This window comes from Carex rostrata, chromosome 11 (genome assembly GCF_964058835.1).
Source record: "Carex rostrata chromosome 11, lpCarRost1.2, whole genome shotgun sequence".
NCBI classification, from domain to species: Eukaryota; Viridiplantae; Streptophyta; class Magnoliopsida; order Poales; family Cyperaceae; genus Carex; species Carex rostrata.
In genome coordinates this window covers 6,258,703-6,276,661 of record NC_135928.1, presented here as the reverse complement: position 1 = coordinate 6,276,661, position 17,959 = coordinate 6,258,703, and the positions used below count along the sequence as shown (strand labels likewise).

The 17,959-nt window shown below is 30.8% G+C and overlaps 1 protein-coding gene across 3 annotated transcripts; it reads left to right on the top strand.

Annotated features, from left to right (window-relative positions):
• The first annotated feature begins 7,906 nt into the window (after positions 1 to 7,906).
• Positions 7,907 to 9,843, top strand: LOC144562244 (B-box zinc finger protein 21-like). Of its 3 annotated transcripts, none has more exons than XM_078311436.1 (3): positions 7,907 to 8,120; positions 8,763 to 9,170; positions 9,386 to 9,843. In XM_078311436.1, exons 1-3 carry the CDS (start codon positions 7,983 to 7,985, stop codon positions 9,458 to 9,460), a joined length of 621 nt encoding a protein of 206 aa, XP_078167562.1. In that variant the 5' UTR covers positions 7,907 to 7,982; the 3' UTR covers positions 9,461 to 9,843. The 3 variants fall into 3 exon arrangements, with proteins under 3 accessions (XP_078167562.1, XP_078167561.1, XP_078167560.1); XM_078311435.1 differs by having other exon boundaries at positions 7,907 to 8,134; positions 9,389 to 9,843; XM_078311434.1 differs by having other exon boundaries at positions 7,907 to 8,134; positions 9,386 to 9,842.
• Positions 9,844 to 17,959: the final 8,116 nt, after the last annotated feature.

Sequence of the window (17,959 nt, the reverse complement as noted above, 5' to 3'; positions counted from 1 at the left end):
AATTGAATAGTGATTACAGAATTAGAGCGAGATAATATCGAAAAATAACACAATAAGTCTTGCGAGAGTACCGGCAGAGAGTAATACAAAAAAGTCGTCTTTCTTTAATAATTTATTTGCACTATAAAAACAAAAAAATATTATAAATTTTAATTGAAAACGTAACAATGGAAATATAAAAGTATGTCTGATCAAGATAAAAATAAAAAAGGAAAACAAATCAGACAGATATATGAGACAAGTGATATGACATAATTACAAGTTTAAAGAGTTGACGCTCTTCCCGAAATAAAAATTATTATGTTTAGTTAGTCAGATTTTTCTTTATCCATACTTTGTCCAACTTGGATTACTAAGGAGAAACCGAATCTCCTGCCTCCGGGTGCAGAAAATTTCTGTCCAGAGTTATTACGGGGTGAGACCGGTTACTGTTAAAGGGTTTAATTTAGGGGTGCAAACGGATCGGATAACGGATCGAATAGTGCTCAACCCATATCCGTATCCGTATTTTTTTTCGGATACGGATACGGATCGGATAGTAACCAGATACGGATCGGATATTAAACGGATACAGATACGGATCGGATATTTTCGGATACGAATACAGATACGGATATAATTCGGATTTCTAATTCAAAATATATATCTAATTAACTTGTTACACCATTACAAAATATATATCTGATTAACTAAAATTCACCAACATAACTATACAATACAAAAGATAAATATACACAATTTTTTTTTTCTCAAATCTTAACATATCCGGATGGAATATGCTAGCATGCTATGCATAGCATAGAACCCCTCCATGCAACGGCTCGGATTTTGAGTTTTCAAAATCCTAATGGTCGATCCGAACCGTTCATCTTGTTCTCCATATTAATATGTGTTTGGAGACCAAATTTTATATTTTTTGAAATTTTTTTACTATTTCTTTAGATTTATTGAAAATTGCTGTTTTTTTATGGTCCAGATTTGCTGAAAACAACCCGTATCCGTATCCGAATCCGCATAAAAAAAATCTGTATCCGTATCCGAATCCGCAAAAATTCGGATACGAATTCGGACGGGTAATATCCGACCCGTTTGCACCCCTAGTTTAATTACTGTTACTGTTTTTAAATTTGAGTTCACCCGCAGTGACTCTGGGAGCAGAAATTTCCTGCCCTCAGGGGAGGCAGACGATTCGGTCTCTACTAAGGATAAGTAGCAAATTTAATTATCAACTATAAATGAAAGGGCAAGAGTATCTCAAACTATAAATTAAAAGTTCCAATGAGTGTTTGGATTTTCATCTGGCTCATGCTGGACGATAAATTGCTGACACAATACGTCCTATTATTAGGGTGTTCAAATGATCGGTTCGTTCAAACCTAAGTAAAATGATCAAATCAAATTATTTTTTATTTTTAAAAATAGAATTGAACCGAACAAACTAAAGTAAATTTCGGTTTGTTCGGTTCAAACTAAAGTAAACCTATTGATATTATTATTAACGAAAAAAATATATTGTCATACACAACAATTGAAGTTCGGTTTGGTTCGGTCTAGTTTGGTTTTATGAAATCATTATAATACCAACAAAATTAGAGTTGAACCAATAAAAACCGGTCGGTTCGATTTAGTCGGTTTTGAAAAGTCTAAACCGAACCGATCCATTTAAACAGTAATTATTCAAAATTTCAACAAAACCGATCCATTTAAATCAAAATTTTACAGTTCAATTAAAAACCGAACAAACCGAACCATTTGAACATGCACCCCTACCTGTTATATAGGGGATGCTCAATCCAAACATGATGTCACCTCTGTTCGGCAAACATTGTCGAGACTAGAGATCACATTATCTGAAAATACAGCTATGCAATAAGATTTTGGACGAAGCTAATGGCGCAGTGCAACATATCAATTCAGGGAGGGGTAGACGTAGTTGCAATATGGACGTAGGAGTCAGTTATCATTAGAGGCAAACTGGAAGATGATTTGGACAGCGGAAGCTTGAGCTCTATGACAAGAGAGAAATAGAAGACTGTTTTTGAGAAAACAAATTGTGGTCCATCGGCTAATCACCGATACAGCATTGGAGAGTGAATCTTTAGGAAAAGTTTACAATTACTTTATCCAATAGAGATTGGTACGAGTTTCTATTTGCTCCCTTGCATATATATAGGAGAGGGAGTTGTAAGTAATGCATGTAAAATTTTGTAAATAATCTCTTTTTATAAATATATTTGTTGTCGGTCGACAACCATAAAAAAAAAAAAAACTTTGTACCAAGACATAATAATTTTTTTTTGTTGCTACGGTATATTGAAATCTTTTTTGAATCCCTCCAATCTAATATTTCCCAAAAATCCATCTAAAAATATGCAAGCTAACATTTTACAGATGGATATTTTGACATTTTTTTTGGGTGCAGGGGAATATATTGCCCTTTTTTTTTGTTTTTTTGTGCATATCATATTGCTTGGTTAACTTGGTACGATACATATATAAATAAAGTCGCTGTGTTTGTTGTTTAGTGGTTCTTAAATGCCACGCGACATAAATGCTGGATCCCAAATATCAAGTTGGCTCTGGCCCATGATGCCACCACGGTCCCCTAAAATTAATTGGATTCATCATGCAACTTGTCACTAATTAAAAAATGCCATTTTATTAAGTGTCCAGATTCCAGAACCAACTATAAGATGAAATATTAAACAGATGACATTTAAAATTTAAAATTGACCCTTGAACTTTTACTGTTTTGTAATCTATCAAAAGAACATTATATCAAAAATTTGTCTCATGTTACGAATTAATTAAGTTTGACTTTATTAAGGAAACCAATCATCTGATTTATCAGTGCTAAGTGAATTTGTGCTGAATTGTATTCAAGAAGTGTTTCAAATTGATAATCAGTAATTTAATAAGATTTTGAAAATCTCATTTCTTTCATTTTCCTTATTGAAAAAAGATATACACCAAAGAAACAGTGACACCCTTGTCTTATTGTATCAAAACCGATTTTTTTATTTATATCCAAAATAAAATATAAATTTAAAAAACTAACCAACTAGCTAATGAAATTGCAAAACTATCCAAACCGGTTAACCATTAACCGGACTCAAATCAAATTTCCGGTTATTAGTTTCCCGGATCCATTGAAATAGTCTGGTTAACCATTAATCGGAAATTTGATTTGAGTCCGGTTAATGGTTAACCGGATTTGTGAATTTTCCTTTTTTTTTTTTTTTGAAAACAGAAATTTTTTTTTTTTATTAAAATATTAGAAATGTTGAATATATTTCTTTGAAAATAAATGGAATACAATATAATTTGATTTATTAGAAAGATTGCAACTAATAACCCGCATCAATATTTTTCAGGCCGGATTTTTCGCGGCTGTACGAAAAATTAATATATTTCTTTATGTGCTATTGGAAAAAAAATAAAAATGCTTAGATTCTGAGTTATTGATCCCGGTTCAAAAGTCACTTCTATGCAATCTAGAAAATATTGTGATCCTTCTAGGACATTTAATTTATAAAAAGTTGTATCTATTTTGAGAATTCTTTTTAAAAACAATTATTAAATAAATTAAAGTTTTTGTTTTTTTTTCAAAAATAGAAACAACTTTTCATAAATTAAATGTCCTAGAAGGATCACAATATTTTCTAGATTGCATAGAAGTGACTTTTGAACCGGGATCAATAACTCAGAATCTAATCATTTTTATTTTTTTCCAATAGCACATAAATAAATATATAAATTTTTTGTACAGCCGCGAAAAATCCGGCCTGAAAAATATTGATCCGGGTTATTAGTTGCAGTCTTTCTAATAAATCAAATTATATTGTATTCCATTTATTTTCAAAGAAATATATTCAACATTTCTAATATTTTAATACAAAAATAAAATAAAATAAAAAATTTCTGTTTTCAACAAAAAAAAAAAAAGAAAAAAAAAAGAAAAGGAAAATTCACAAATCCGGTTAACCATTAACCGGACTCAAATCAAATTTCCGGTTAATGGTTAACCGGACTATTTCAATGGATCCGGGAAACCAATAACCGGAAATTTGATTTGAGTCCGGTTAATGGTTAACCGGTTTGGATAGTTTTGCAATTTCATTAGCTAGTTGGTTAGTTTTTTAAATTTATATTTTATTTTGGATATAAATAAAAAAATCGGGTATCAAAACCTTCTTGTGGGACTATTTTTACAATATTGGGGCACCGGATCACTCTATTAGGGATATATTCGAAATGCATTAATTATGGCACTAATTTAATAAGAGCATTGATGCGCATGCTTGCCAAAAGAATATAATAGAAAAAAAAAAAGTAAAATCGAAACTTATATTATATTTTGTCCTATATTGTTCATGTTCGGTTCAGAATTGTAAAATAATACAAAAGTATGAAAAAAAAATGATTCCACCTTCCTCGTAAAATTGAAAATTAACTCTAATTAGTAAAATAAAAGGATTAAACTCTTAGCTAGCTAGATATTGGTTTCAACTACAAAAGTCCAACACAATTCATCTTTTTCACTATTAACAATTTGCAACAATTTTATTTTTGTTCAACAACTACCATTAGAATTCTCACCCATTACCAATCAGAAAAAAAGTGTCTATTTCCCTCTCTTTTTCATAACTTGAGAATGACTGTCAAGGGTCTCTCTCCCGATTTTTTTATTTATATCCAAAATAAAATATAAATTTAAAAAACTAACCAACTAGCTAATGAAATTGCAAAACTACCCAAACCGGTTAACCATTAACCGGAAATTTGATTTGAGTCCGGTTAATGGTTAACCGGATTTGTGCATTTTACTTTTTTTTTTTTTTTTTTTTTGAAAACAGAAATTTTTTTTTTATTAAAATATTAGAAATATTGAATATATTTCTTTGAAAATAGATGGAATACAATATAATTTGTTTTATTAGAAAGACTGCAACAAATAACCCGGATCAATATTTTTCAGATCGGATTTTTCGCGGCTGTAAGAAAAATTAATATATTTCTTTATGTGTTATTGGAAAAAAATAAAAATGCTTAAATTCCGAGTTATTGATCCCGGTTCAAAAGTCACTTCTAGGTAATCTAGAAAATATTATGATCTTTCTAGTACATTTAATTTATTAAAAGTTGTATCTATTTTGAGAATTATTTTTGAATAACAATCATTAAATAAATTAAAGTTTTTATTTTTTTTTCAAAATAGATACAACTTTTAATAAATTAAATCTATTAGAAAGATCATAATATTTTCTAGATTACTTAGAAGTGACTTTTGAACCGGGATCAATAACTCGGAATCTAAGCATTTTTATTTTTTTCCAATAATACATAAAGAAATATATTAATTTTTCTTACAGCCGCGAAAAATCCGATCTGAAAAATATTGATCCGGGTATTTGTTGCAGTCTTTCTAATAAATCAAATTATATTGTATTTCATCTATTTTCAAAGAAATATATTCAACATTTATAATATTTTAATACAAAAAATAAAAAAAATAAAAAATTTCTGTTTACAAAAAAAGAAAAAAAAAGAAAAAGAAAGTGTTGTGCCGAGTTCTCAATTTGGCTCAAAGCAAAAATATTTTATATGTATATGTTCGGTTAATGGTGCACCGGTTTTTTTTTTTTTTTTTTTTTTTTTTAACAGAATTTTTTTTTTGGTATTAAAATATTAGAAATGTTGAATATATTTATTTGAAAATAGATGGAATACAATATAATTTGTTTTATTAGAAAGACTGCAACAAATAACCCGGATCAATATTTTTCAGATCGGATTTTTCGCAGCTGTAAGAAAAATTAATATATTTCTTTATGTATTATTGGAAAAAAATAAAAATGCTTAGATTCCGAGTTATTGATCCCGGTTCAAAAGTCACTTCTAAGTAATCTAGAAAATATTATGATCTTTCTAATAGATTTAATTTATTAAAAGTTGTATCTATTTTGAAAAAAAAATAAAAACTTTAATTTATTTAATGATTGTTATTCAAAAATAATTCTCAAAATAGATACAACTTTTAATAAATTAAATGTACTAGAAAGATCATAATATTTTCTAGATTACCTAGAAGTGACTTTTGAACCGGGATCAATAACTCGGAATCTAAGCATTTTTATTTTTTTCCAATAACACATAAAGAAATATATTAATTTTTCTTACAGCCGCGAAAAATCCGATCTGAAAAATATTGATCCGGGTTATTTGTTGCAGTCTTTCTAATAAAACAAATTATATTGTATTCCATCTATTTTCAAAGAAATATATTCAACATTTCTAATATTTTAATACAAAAAATAAAAAAATAAAAAATTTCTGTTTTCAAAAAAAAAAAAAAAAAAAAAAAAGGAAAATGCACAAATCCGGTTAACCATTAACCGGACTCAAATCAAATTTCCGGTTAATGGTTAACCGGACTATTTCAATGGGTCCGGGAAACCAATAACCGGAAATTTGATTTGAGTCCGGTTAATGGTTAACCGGTTTGGGTAGTTTTGCAATTTCATTAGCTAGTTGGTTAGTTTTTTAAATTTATATTTTATTTTGGATATAAATAAAAAAATCGGGTCTCTCTCTCTCTCTGAAATAGCATTGAGTTATTATTCCATCCAACATTTTATGTTATATAATACTAAATGAATGCTCTTTCTACACTATTTAAATTAATACTATTTTTTTTTTGAAAGCTTGGTAGTAGCTAAAATTAATTTGAATCCAAATTGATCATAATAAAAAAAAATCCAAAATTATTCTGAATGCGTCAAAATTAATTTTTGTTTATACAAATATATTAAACACATAAAATCTTAATTACTAGTTATTTTCAATTGTAAACTAGTTACTTTAAACATATTATAATAATAAAATGACAAGTAATTGTGTGCATTAACATTATATTATTTTTAACCAAAATACTATTCTTAAAATACTTAGCTACTTTCTTTAAACAAAATTGTTATGTTTGTGACTCAAATATTTACAATTTTCAAAACATATTTGATGATGGTACATAAGTACAATGATGACACCCATTTGATTTTCATAATTCCATCACAAAGCTTATAAGACAATATTTTTTGAGTGAGTCTATGGTACTATGCATATTACGATTTGGTACCGTGCTACGGTTCTATATTTGAGTTTTCAAATTCTAATAGTCGATCCGAACCGTTCATCTTGTTCTCCATATTAATATGTGTTTGGAGACCAAATTTTATATTTTTTGAAATTTTTTTACTATTTTCTTAGATTTATTGAAAATCACTGTTTTTAGATGGTCTAGAATTTTCAGATCAAGTGATTTTCTAAATATCTAAAGAAATAGTAAAAAAATTTCAAAAAATGTAAAATTTGGTCTCCAAACACATATTAATATGGAGAACAAGATGAACGGTTCGGATCGACCGTTAGGATTTGAAAACTCGAATATAGAGCCGTAGCACGGTAACAACCCGTGATATGCATAGTACCATAGACTCACTCATATTTTTTTTTTAAAAAGTAACTCGTTCAATATTTCTAAAAATACAAGGTCACAAAATTATATTTTTTATTATCATATGTTAGATGTAATTAGTTTTGTATTAAAACTAATTATCTAAATATTTAAAAGGTCACAAATATGTAAGAGAAAATTTAAACTAAATACGTTAAAAAATTAACTCCTCGGAACTCAAAATCCATAATAATATAAATCTAACAACACTGTTGCGTACAGCTACCCAATTTTTTAAAAATTGGCACTTTTCACCTATCCTTTTCTCATTTCGCAATCGCCTCATGTCGTATCCTATATTCCTATTCAATTATTTCACCTTTTCCAGTGTATTAATCTGACTATCGAAGCTTCTTTGAAATAATATAAATGCACACCACTATTTCAAAACTACAGATAGCTTCTCAAAAGATGAAATTGCTGTGTGACTTTTGCAGTGTGGAGGCGGCCTCCTTGTTTTGTTTTGCTGATGAGGCTGCACTGTGCAATAGTTGCGATTACAAGATTCACCAGGCGAACAAGGTTGCGAGCAAGCACTGTCGCTTCTCCTTCTTGCATCCTTCTTCTGATGATCAGGCTGCCTCATCACATCAACAAGCCCCTCTATGTGATATCTGCCAGGTAATTTATTTACACCAATGATTTTTTTTGAGGTTCAATTAATATCTCAGCTAGACAATAAATAGTACCATGAGATGAGTTTCAGTATCATAAATTCATGGTACTATCAAATACCACAACCATTATACTATATATTTATATTTCAATTTTTTTTAATTTGTTTTTAATATCGGATGACGCATCCTCATAATTAATGCTATTCTAGATTGAAATAGTGGAAAATAAGTAACTAGATTTGTTAGTTATGGACTTGCAACCTTGTTTGAAACGACCTTAAAAATTTATAGAATTATATGTGAACAGATCTCTTGTGAAGTTGAAGAATAACAACAGTTTGGATTCAATATCCGAATTTTAAAATTTTGAAATCCAAATATAAAAGTGAGGCGATTATGTGTGTTATATGACACTAAAATTTTGTGGTTTCGCAATTCTCCTCTAGTCTAGTATACTATGTGTTTAATATTTGCTGACTCAGCTTTTACTTCTGTCCTGTAACAATTCTGGTAAATTTGCTCCTCTAGTATGTGTCTGGAACTTCTAATTGCTCTAATTTAGTAAACATATATCTGAAACAAAGGATTATCTTATGTTGTTCCTTTTCCTTTACTATTCCTTTTATTTTCAGAAAAAGAGAGGGTTTATCTTTTGTAAAGAAGATAGAGCAATTCTATGCAGAGAATGCGACCTAAGTATACACACTACAAGTGACCTGACCCGACAGCACACCCGTTACCTTCTAACGGGAGTCCAGTTGTCGTCAGTACCTATCTCAAGCACACCAACGATTGTCGAAGAAGAAGAAGAAGTAGGAGATGGTTCACTTTACAATGTGTATAACAGAGATGATGCTGGTGCCTCAGTCTCTGTTCTCACCGAGACCGACAGCAATGTCAATACCAATAATACGCAATATTTCATTAATGCAAAGTACGGATGGCATGTCGAGGAAATTATGTTCAACAATGCCGCAACCACCTCAACTCCTGCTATAAATATTGATCCTATGTTCATTTCTAGTAGCCAGTATTATCAGGTTGGTAATAATTTTTTTTATCTATCTATAATCAATTTATTTATGTACATATTTTAATAATCTGTCCTACTAAAATTAGACCAGAAAGACCAAACTTTAGTGAGCTGAATTTCCTGAATTTGCTCATAATTAATATATAGGCAGTTTGTTAAGTGTGAGAAAATTTAAATAAAGAGAACCGTTGTTGACATGACAAATCTCTATACTGTGTGCAGCAGGGAGAAGTGAATCATCATGCTTCCCACGAAGGGTTCCCTTTTTGGATCTCACAGAGACAGTTCTTCTACTAGGGACTTGACCACATATAGAAATCATGAGAAATGCGCACTGAGTAGGAAGCACCTTTTGCTTTATTTTGAGACAAACTCAAAGATGTATTCAATGGTTGGTGAAATGATCCATAGACTCCGGAATTGTGGCCTTGATCGAGTAGTAGTCCGGTCTTGTTTTGGCTGTTGAAGATTGATTTTAGCTATTTAATTTTACCTCAACTATTGCCTCTCGCTACAGGAACCGTGATCAGATTGGTATTCAAAGGTCGAAGGGGTTTTTGCTGCAAGGAATCCTAGACTGGTATGGACTGGTACAGGACCAGTACTAAAACTGATATTAGTTGTTGCTGATTTGCTGTGGACCCTTTTTTGGGTCTTTATTTACTTGTTTTGGTGGTATTTAATTGTTTTGTGTAATCTTTTTCATTCTTCCGTTTCTCCCAAGTTCCGGTGTCAAAGAAAATATAAAAATCTTCCAAAAGATATAAATTTGATTATTGAATCTACGTTGAACACCTCAGCTTTACCATTGAACACATACTATTATTTATACCAAAAGAATTGAAATATTTTAATAACAAAGAATGAAGAACTGGTACAAAGTAACATCACTTATATCTAATAATAGTACAACTACAAACAGTAATACAACATATTTATGCTAAACAAAAGGAATAGGAATACTAATTCAAGAAATCTTCGAAGTTTGGCAGACCATGGAACGCGCAACGCGAACAGAGATGATCAACAATAACCGCGAGAATTATGAATTATTTCTACCCCTTTTTTTTCATTTCCCTGTTTTATCTTAAATGCTTTGTTTTAAAATCTGGGTTTCTTCTCAGAAACTCCCCCTATGTAACTAATCACGGTTAATGAAAATAGATGCTCGACCCTTGTTGTTTTCTCAAAAAAACAAAAGTGCTTGTCAGCGTCAACACATTTGGTACGAAACCATGTATTAGTACTTGCAATATCAACTCTTTACGGTTATTTTTAGAATGATAATACTTGTTGTTCAGAAGAATTAGTCTTTAGTCTAATGATAAAATAATATCTTCTAAGTGAGAGATCATGAATTTGAAATTTAGATGGAGAAATTCTTAATTTATTGTAACAATAGGAATATAAATTTGAAAAGTATAGACTTCCATCTCAGTTTAAAAAAATACTTACCTTTTAGACTATTGGTACCTATGCACTAATGAAAGTCATATCATATGTATAAGCCTCATAATAGTTATACATATAGTTATACTTTGTACTAAAGATATTTACAATCAATATATACAAATATATGTATTTAATGATAATAATGGGAAATTGATAAATTTAATGAATTTTTAATAGAATAGACAATGAATTGGATAAATTTGTAAGATTTTGAATTTTGAATGGGTAATCTTTTTATGAAATATTAGAAGGAGATATACGTAATTGAATTTTTTATGGGTGTAATGAAATTTCCCAAAAATATAAGTATTTCGGAGGTCAAAATCCTGTGTACTTCTCATTTGTAAATTGAGAAGGATCAGTTCGATATTTTTTTTCCAATATATTTCCAACCTAAAAAGGTTCTGTATAATATATTAGAGTGTTATTGTTTCAATGGCCTCGATCAAAGAATTAGTCTTTGATCTATTAGAAAAAAACATGTGTCTTCTAATGTTAAAGGTTATGGATTCGAGTCTGAATTGTTATGGAATTTAGAAATTTGACCTCTATCTTTCTTTAAAAAATAATTGACATCAATTAAACTAATTAATTTTGTATTATATTTCACTAGTAGAACTAATGTGTTCCTTTTTTTTTAACTCACCAATTTTTTTGGTAAACTTAGCTCAAAAATTTATCAGAATGACTTCAAATGATATATTCAAACTGTTGAAACCAATCTACTTCATGAATGATGTTTTGACATATCAAATTTATTATTTCTATGAATTAACTAAGTATAAAGTCAAGCCATCAAAAAATAAGATTTGTAAATTAATTTTAATACGTTCATTTTTCGTTGTTTTTAGACGCATTGAGTTTATATACTATATTATTTTTTAAAAGATTATAAATTTAATATGTGACACATTACTCGTGAAATAGATCAATAGCTTGAATTTGTCATTTGAAGCCAACTAAAAAGGAATTTAAAATTAAATTTGTTATTTCAATAGTAGAATCATAAGGATTACATTCACATGCACCTATCAAACGTAAATAAAAAAAAGAAGAGAACAGAGTACATGATTTGGTCATTACACAGATTGCTTAATTATAATTTTGAAACTTACGTGTACATATCTGAAGCCACATAATCAGTTGGGGAAAACGACGAAGATGACCTTTTCCGCTTTTGACGGAAAAAGTGCTGTCCATGTTGAATTGTATATCGCTTATTTGGAAAATATCCATTTAATTTTTCTAATCGCTATAGTTGACTGTCCTACGAGGCTGAACGTATCTCTTCAAAATCTCAAATCTAATAAGATAAGATAATTTAGGATAGAGCTGTACAAAATTGTTCGAATTTACAATTTGTTCATAACTCGCTAGTTAATGGTTCGCTTTAATTCGCTCATTTACAACTCAAGTTAGTTTCAACTCGAGTTGGTTGACTCGTTTAATAAATGAGCTGAGTTTGAGCTGAGTCAAACTCGCTCATTTATAACTCAACTTATGTACTAAGTTATATGAAAAATTGTTAGATTCTAAGTTATTATTTGCTTTGAGTTGATCTATTATCTCTGTGTTAGATTATTTGTATTTAGAAAAACTATTACTAGGTCATTTCAATTGTTTGTGTATAGATAAACACATATTAGTGTATAACAATACCTAAGAATTTGACTGATTAAACGAGTTGCGAGTCAACTTGAGTTGATAATGAGCTGAGTTCGAGTTGGCTCTGCAGCTTGTTATTACCATCCCAACTTGAATGACTCGCTCGTTTATTAAATAAGCTGAATTCGAGTTGGAGATAACTCGCTCAAATTCGATTCATTTACAGCCCTAAATTAGGATATGATTTGATACTGTAAGTAGTAGCCAATAGCAAAGCTAGCTAACATAGAGAACAATTTATGATAATCTTGCATGTTCCTTGCATGTGAAACAAAAGGCTCCAAATAGTTATTTTATGCTTTATCGTTAATAAGAACTAATGGCGCCGAATAATTCTATTCTTGTTTTATTTAGTTTTGCTGGGATCTTCTTGATTTTAGTCTACTTTTAAATTTCTTGGGGAAAACGACAAACGCTATCATTTCGGGTTCGACAGACAGAAATCTGATATGAAGACTTGATAATTATTCTTAGTAGGAATGAGTACATGCCGGATTCGACAGACAGAAATTTTTTTTTGTCGGATATTCTGTATGGAATTTCAAACCTGCATGTTTATACATTAAATAATGTTTTAATTAACTTTAGTGAAAATTTGAATATTTTTTTTGTGATTTGATTATGTTTAAGTTGGTTCAACAGATCCGAGTCGGATGTTGAGTACATGCCGATTTGCGAGAGTATAGGATGCTTTGATGTTGTTGCATGTAGAATTGTGATGTAAGTACAGACTTGCAACATTTTTTTGCTATCGTTGTCCCAATAATTTTTTCTTAACAAGTGGAATATTAGAGGAAAGCTGAAATCGCAACAGTGGTTCAAAAACAAATTATGTTTTTCCGCCTAAACTATAAAGTATACCCCAAGCAAAAAATCTTTATTTATAGTTTTGTACGGATAATATATATAGTTTCATATTAAAAGAAATATTTTTTGTTAATCAATCTCAACTGCCTGATTTTAAACGGAGTCAATCCGTTACCTATCTATAATATAAATGGTCTTTCAATATTAGTGCAGATCTGGTCTGCACGAATTTTAATGCAGAGGATACGAATTCGTTATTGTGTGGCCATGCCTCTTATTAATCGTTAGGTTAGGGGTGTAAACAGATCGGATATTATCCAGATTTATTCGGATCCGGATCTGAAAAACAGCGAATTCAGATATTTTCGGATACGAATCCGGATTCAGATAATTTTTTAACAGATATATATATGAATACGGTTTTGAATATGAAGTTAGATATGGATCCGGATACGGATCATTTTCTTTATTTCGGATATTCAAATTTTTTAATAGTCAAATATCTTTGACCCGCACAAAAGTTATAAATGAATTAACCATTACATTTTGGGGCTGAGCCCACCGGCCTGTTAGAATAAACTTTCAAATATTAGGCTCTCTGTTGTGACTGTATACAACTTTACACCTTTGAATCTACAAATAATATATTTTAATATTTACTTCCTTATAACCTTTCTACATTCCTTTTACTTTTCACTGTTCACTGTGACTCTTTGTATTTCATCTACAAGCTTCGAACTCTCTTAGATAATTTTAATATTTGTTTTTTCTACAAGCTTCAGATTTGTTAACATAATATATCTTTTGTAACCAACGAACTTATGAAAAATATTAAATCTAATTTAAATGAAAAAGTTATATTTAGATGTTACTTATTACTAGAATATATGTTAGTATTTTATTTTTAATTATTCGAATTATATTGATATCCGTATCAGTATCCATCCGAAATCTAATCCGTATCCGTATCCGTATCTGAAAAATTATAATGGATACGAATACGGTTTGACCACTATCCGATCTGTATCCGACCGTTTACACCCCTATGTTAGATAAAACTTGTCGGAGTGAGAAGTGGGGAACATAATTGATCCGCACATCACTATGCAGGGTGAAACAAACGAATAAAAAACTAGAGTACGTGTTCGTAAGTTTATAAAGAACTTTGGTGAGTTCAATTTTATAATTTATTGAATTAATTTAAAAAAAACGAATTTAAATTGTTGAAATCAATTTAATAACTGTTTGATGTTGTACAAAATTAATTTAAAAATATATACATTTGATGTGTAAAAGCATCACTCGTGAAGTAAATAAATTTAAACTGTTTGAATTAGTTGTTTAAAGTAATTCCGTTCAATTTTGAAATTAAGTTTACCAAAAAAACTTTGTAAGCTTAAGAATATCTTAGTTGTACTCAAAACTAACAACAACAACGACAACAACAAAAAAAATATAGGCCGACTGACAAGGAATTCGCATCCTCTAAGATATCTCAAACTTTGAGTGTTTTCTTAAAAAAATTCAACCATTCAAATACATTCTGCACGAATCTCAAAGCACAAATAATACTAACCCCCTACACTATCCCCGAATAGACACCGTACACGTCGGTCACGAAAAGTTGAGATATCTCAGAGGACTCCCACTGACAAGTGTACATATATATAGTAGCAGCAAACTATCAATCTTAAAATTTTGGAGTATCTTCTTGGTTCTGCACATAATTGAGAAGATCTGAGCTGAACGATTTTTTTTCCGAGCCTGCTTTAGATGCATGGAGTCTTTGAAATTCATGGCAGGTTAAAACGGTCACAATCTCATTCTACTAGATTAGGTATCTTACTAGATTTGAATTCAAAATTTTGGAGGTTGTGTGGCCATGTTTTTTTTACTTTTGTAATTTTGTAAACAGTGATGTTTTTCTACCTTAAACTATTATTAAATACATTTTTTTTTCAAAAAAAAAAATTAGAAAGATATTTTTCATTATTTTAAAGAATAATAGCAAAGTAGTAGAGAAGGTGGAGAGGTTGAATATTATTTTAATATTAATTTATTTTTTTTATTTTCATAATAAATACTATTCTGAAGGGATATAGACTATAGAGAGAGAAAGCGGCGATTTTTATTAATATCCCTAAAACAAATCAAAATTTTAAAAATGCCCCTGCTCCCAATTTTTTTTTAAAAATGCCCTGACCGCCTGGGCTTCGGGGGGCCCAAAAAAGCCTCTGAGGCGCCGGCCCACAACACCAGTGAGGCGCCCCCCCATCTGGCGCCCCATAAGCCAAGTGAGGCGCCCCCCCATCTGGCGCCCCACTGCCCAACTATAACCCCACCATCTGAGCCGCCCCTCCTCTCTCTCCCCCATTGTTTCTGCCGAAAAAAAGAGGAAAAAAAGAGAAAAAAAGAGAAGAAAGAAGAAGAAAGAAGCCGTTCCGAGCCGACCCCTCTCTGCCTCGCGCCTCGATTCGCTTCTCTCTCGATCGAACAAGTGAGTTTTCTTTTTTTCGATTTGATTAGGGTTTAGGGTTTCGGTTAAATGTGATTAAATGATGTAATGTGATTCGGTTTTGTTTGATTCGATGTTTAGGGTGAAATGTTAGTAATTAGTTGAATTGATTGAATTGGTCGAATTGGTTCGATTGGATGCTTGAATTAGATGATTGAATTGCTTGATTGCTTGAATTAGATGGTTGAATTGCTTGATTGCTTGAATTAGATGGTTGAATTGCTTGATTGCTTGAATTGGTTCAATTGCTCGAATTTAGGATTATGATTTATGGTAAAATTGCTTGAATGACATATGGTTGAATTTAGGGTTTGTAGTTGTGAATTGTGATTTTTTTTTTAAATTTAGGGTTTATAGTTAAATTTAGGGTTTATGTTTGTCAATTGTGAATTACTTACAAATTTAGGGTTTACACTTCAATTTAGGGTTTATGATTTAAAAATATGCATATTTATTTTTTGAAAATTATTTTTGTGATAGTTTATAAAAAACATGTATATATGAATATAAAAGATTTGAAGTAAAACTAATTATTTTGAAGTATATCAATATTTGTTTAAAAATGATATATATATATTTTTTATTGTAAGTAAATTGCATCTATAACTCATTTTTTTTATTGTAAGTAAATTGCATGCATTTGTTTACCAAAAAAAAAATGCATGTACATGCAAAATTAATTTTGTAAACAAATTGCATATACACTCAAAAAATAAACCCAGAATTGTATATGCATTTTTTTTTGTAAAGTTTATTTATTTTCAACAAAATTAATTTTTGTAAAAAAAAAATGCGTATGCATGCAATTTACTTACATGCAAAGTGTAAATTAATTGTATATACATGCAAATGCATATGCATGCAACAAAATTAATTGTATATTTTTGAACATCATATAAATGCAATTTATTTACATACAATTATTTTTGGATTATATACATGCAATTCTTATTAAAAAAGTAAACCCAGAATTGTATATGCTTCTTATTAAAAAAAATTTATATAAATTGTATGTTTTGATTAATATTTTTTGGCAAATGTAGTATGCCTAGAGTTAGACGGTGGGGAGTACGAGCTGAGCCTGCAGAGGGTGCAGATCCTGTGGATCCGAGTGGAGCTGGCACGTCCTCGGTGGATCCGACTGGAGAGGGCCCGTCGTCGTATGATGATACGACTGGCAGGGGTTTTCAGGATCCGACTGGAGCGGATCCGTCGTCTGCTGCTGGGAGCAAGATCCATGGGAGCTGCTGGGAGCAAGATCCGTCGTCGTATTATTTGGCGCACCGCCTCCTTCCACGTATTCTGCAAGCTGGGAGCAAGATCCATGGGAGCTGCGTACAAAGCCCGCCAATGCAGAGTCAGCTGCTGGATTTGATCCACGGGCAGCCAGGACAGGTAAGCAGCACATGTATACGGGGGACGAGGATGAGGATATGGGGGACGATGAGGAGGATTTGGGAGAGGATGCACTCCGAGATGTGAGTCCGCAGAGGCGCGTGCAGCCGCACAGGCATGGCAAGGGCGTAGCGGCTCCTAGGTTGTCTCTATCCGGAAGGAGACGAAGATGATGATTGTAGAGTTTTTGTTTATTGTGATATATTTCTGACTGTAGTATTTTGACTATGGGACTGCTGTATTATGTTGACATTACGTTTTTTTATTTTATGTTCATGTTGGTATTATGTTGTTTGCACTTTGCATTTCATTATTATAACACAGTTCAACAATACAATTAAAGTTCAACAATACAATTAAAGTTCAACAATACAATTAAAGTTCAACAATACAATTAAAGTTCAACAATATAATTAAAAGCTTAACAGTATACTTCAAGTAATTACATTCAAACTAAGAAATTATATTCAAGTAATTACAATTTTTTCACTATTTGCGACCCACACTCCCAGCAGACCGCCTGTGACAGGGGCGGTTTGCTAGGGTCCTGACCGCCTGGGCCACGGGCGGTCCACTAGGGATGCCTATTTATTCGTTTTTTCTCTCTCTCTTCTCACTCCAACATCAGTCTACCTTCCACCTCAAAGGCAGAAAGAAGGGAGAAAGCGCTCAAGGCGATTTCGGACGATTTCGGGCGATTTTCTGGGCGACTACAGCTACAGGTAATTTAAATATTTTTTAAATTATTCTTTAAATATTTTTGGTAATTATTTTTTAAATATTTCTTTTAATTATTTTTAAAATATTTATTTCAATTATTTTTTATATATTTTCTAATTATTTTCTAATTAGCCGTTGATTACTGTACAGTTAGTATTTAATTACGCACATAATTAGCCTTCCTAATCAATTGCTGTCACTTCAAACCCTAGTTATAATGGCACCCAAAGTTGGAAAAAATA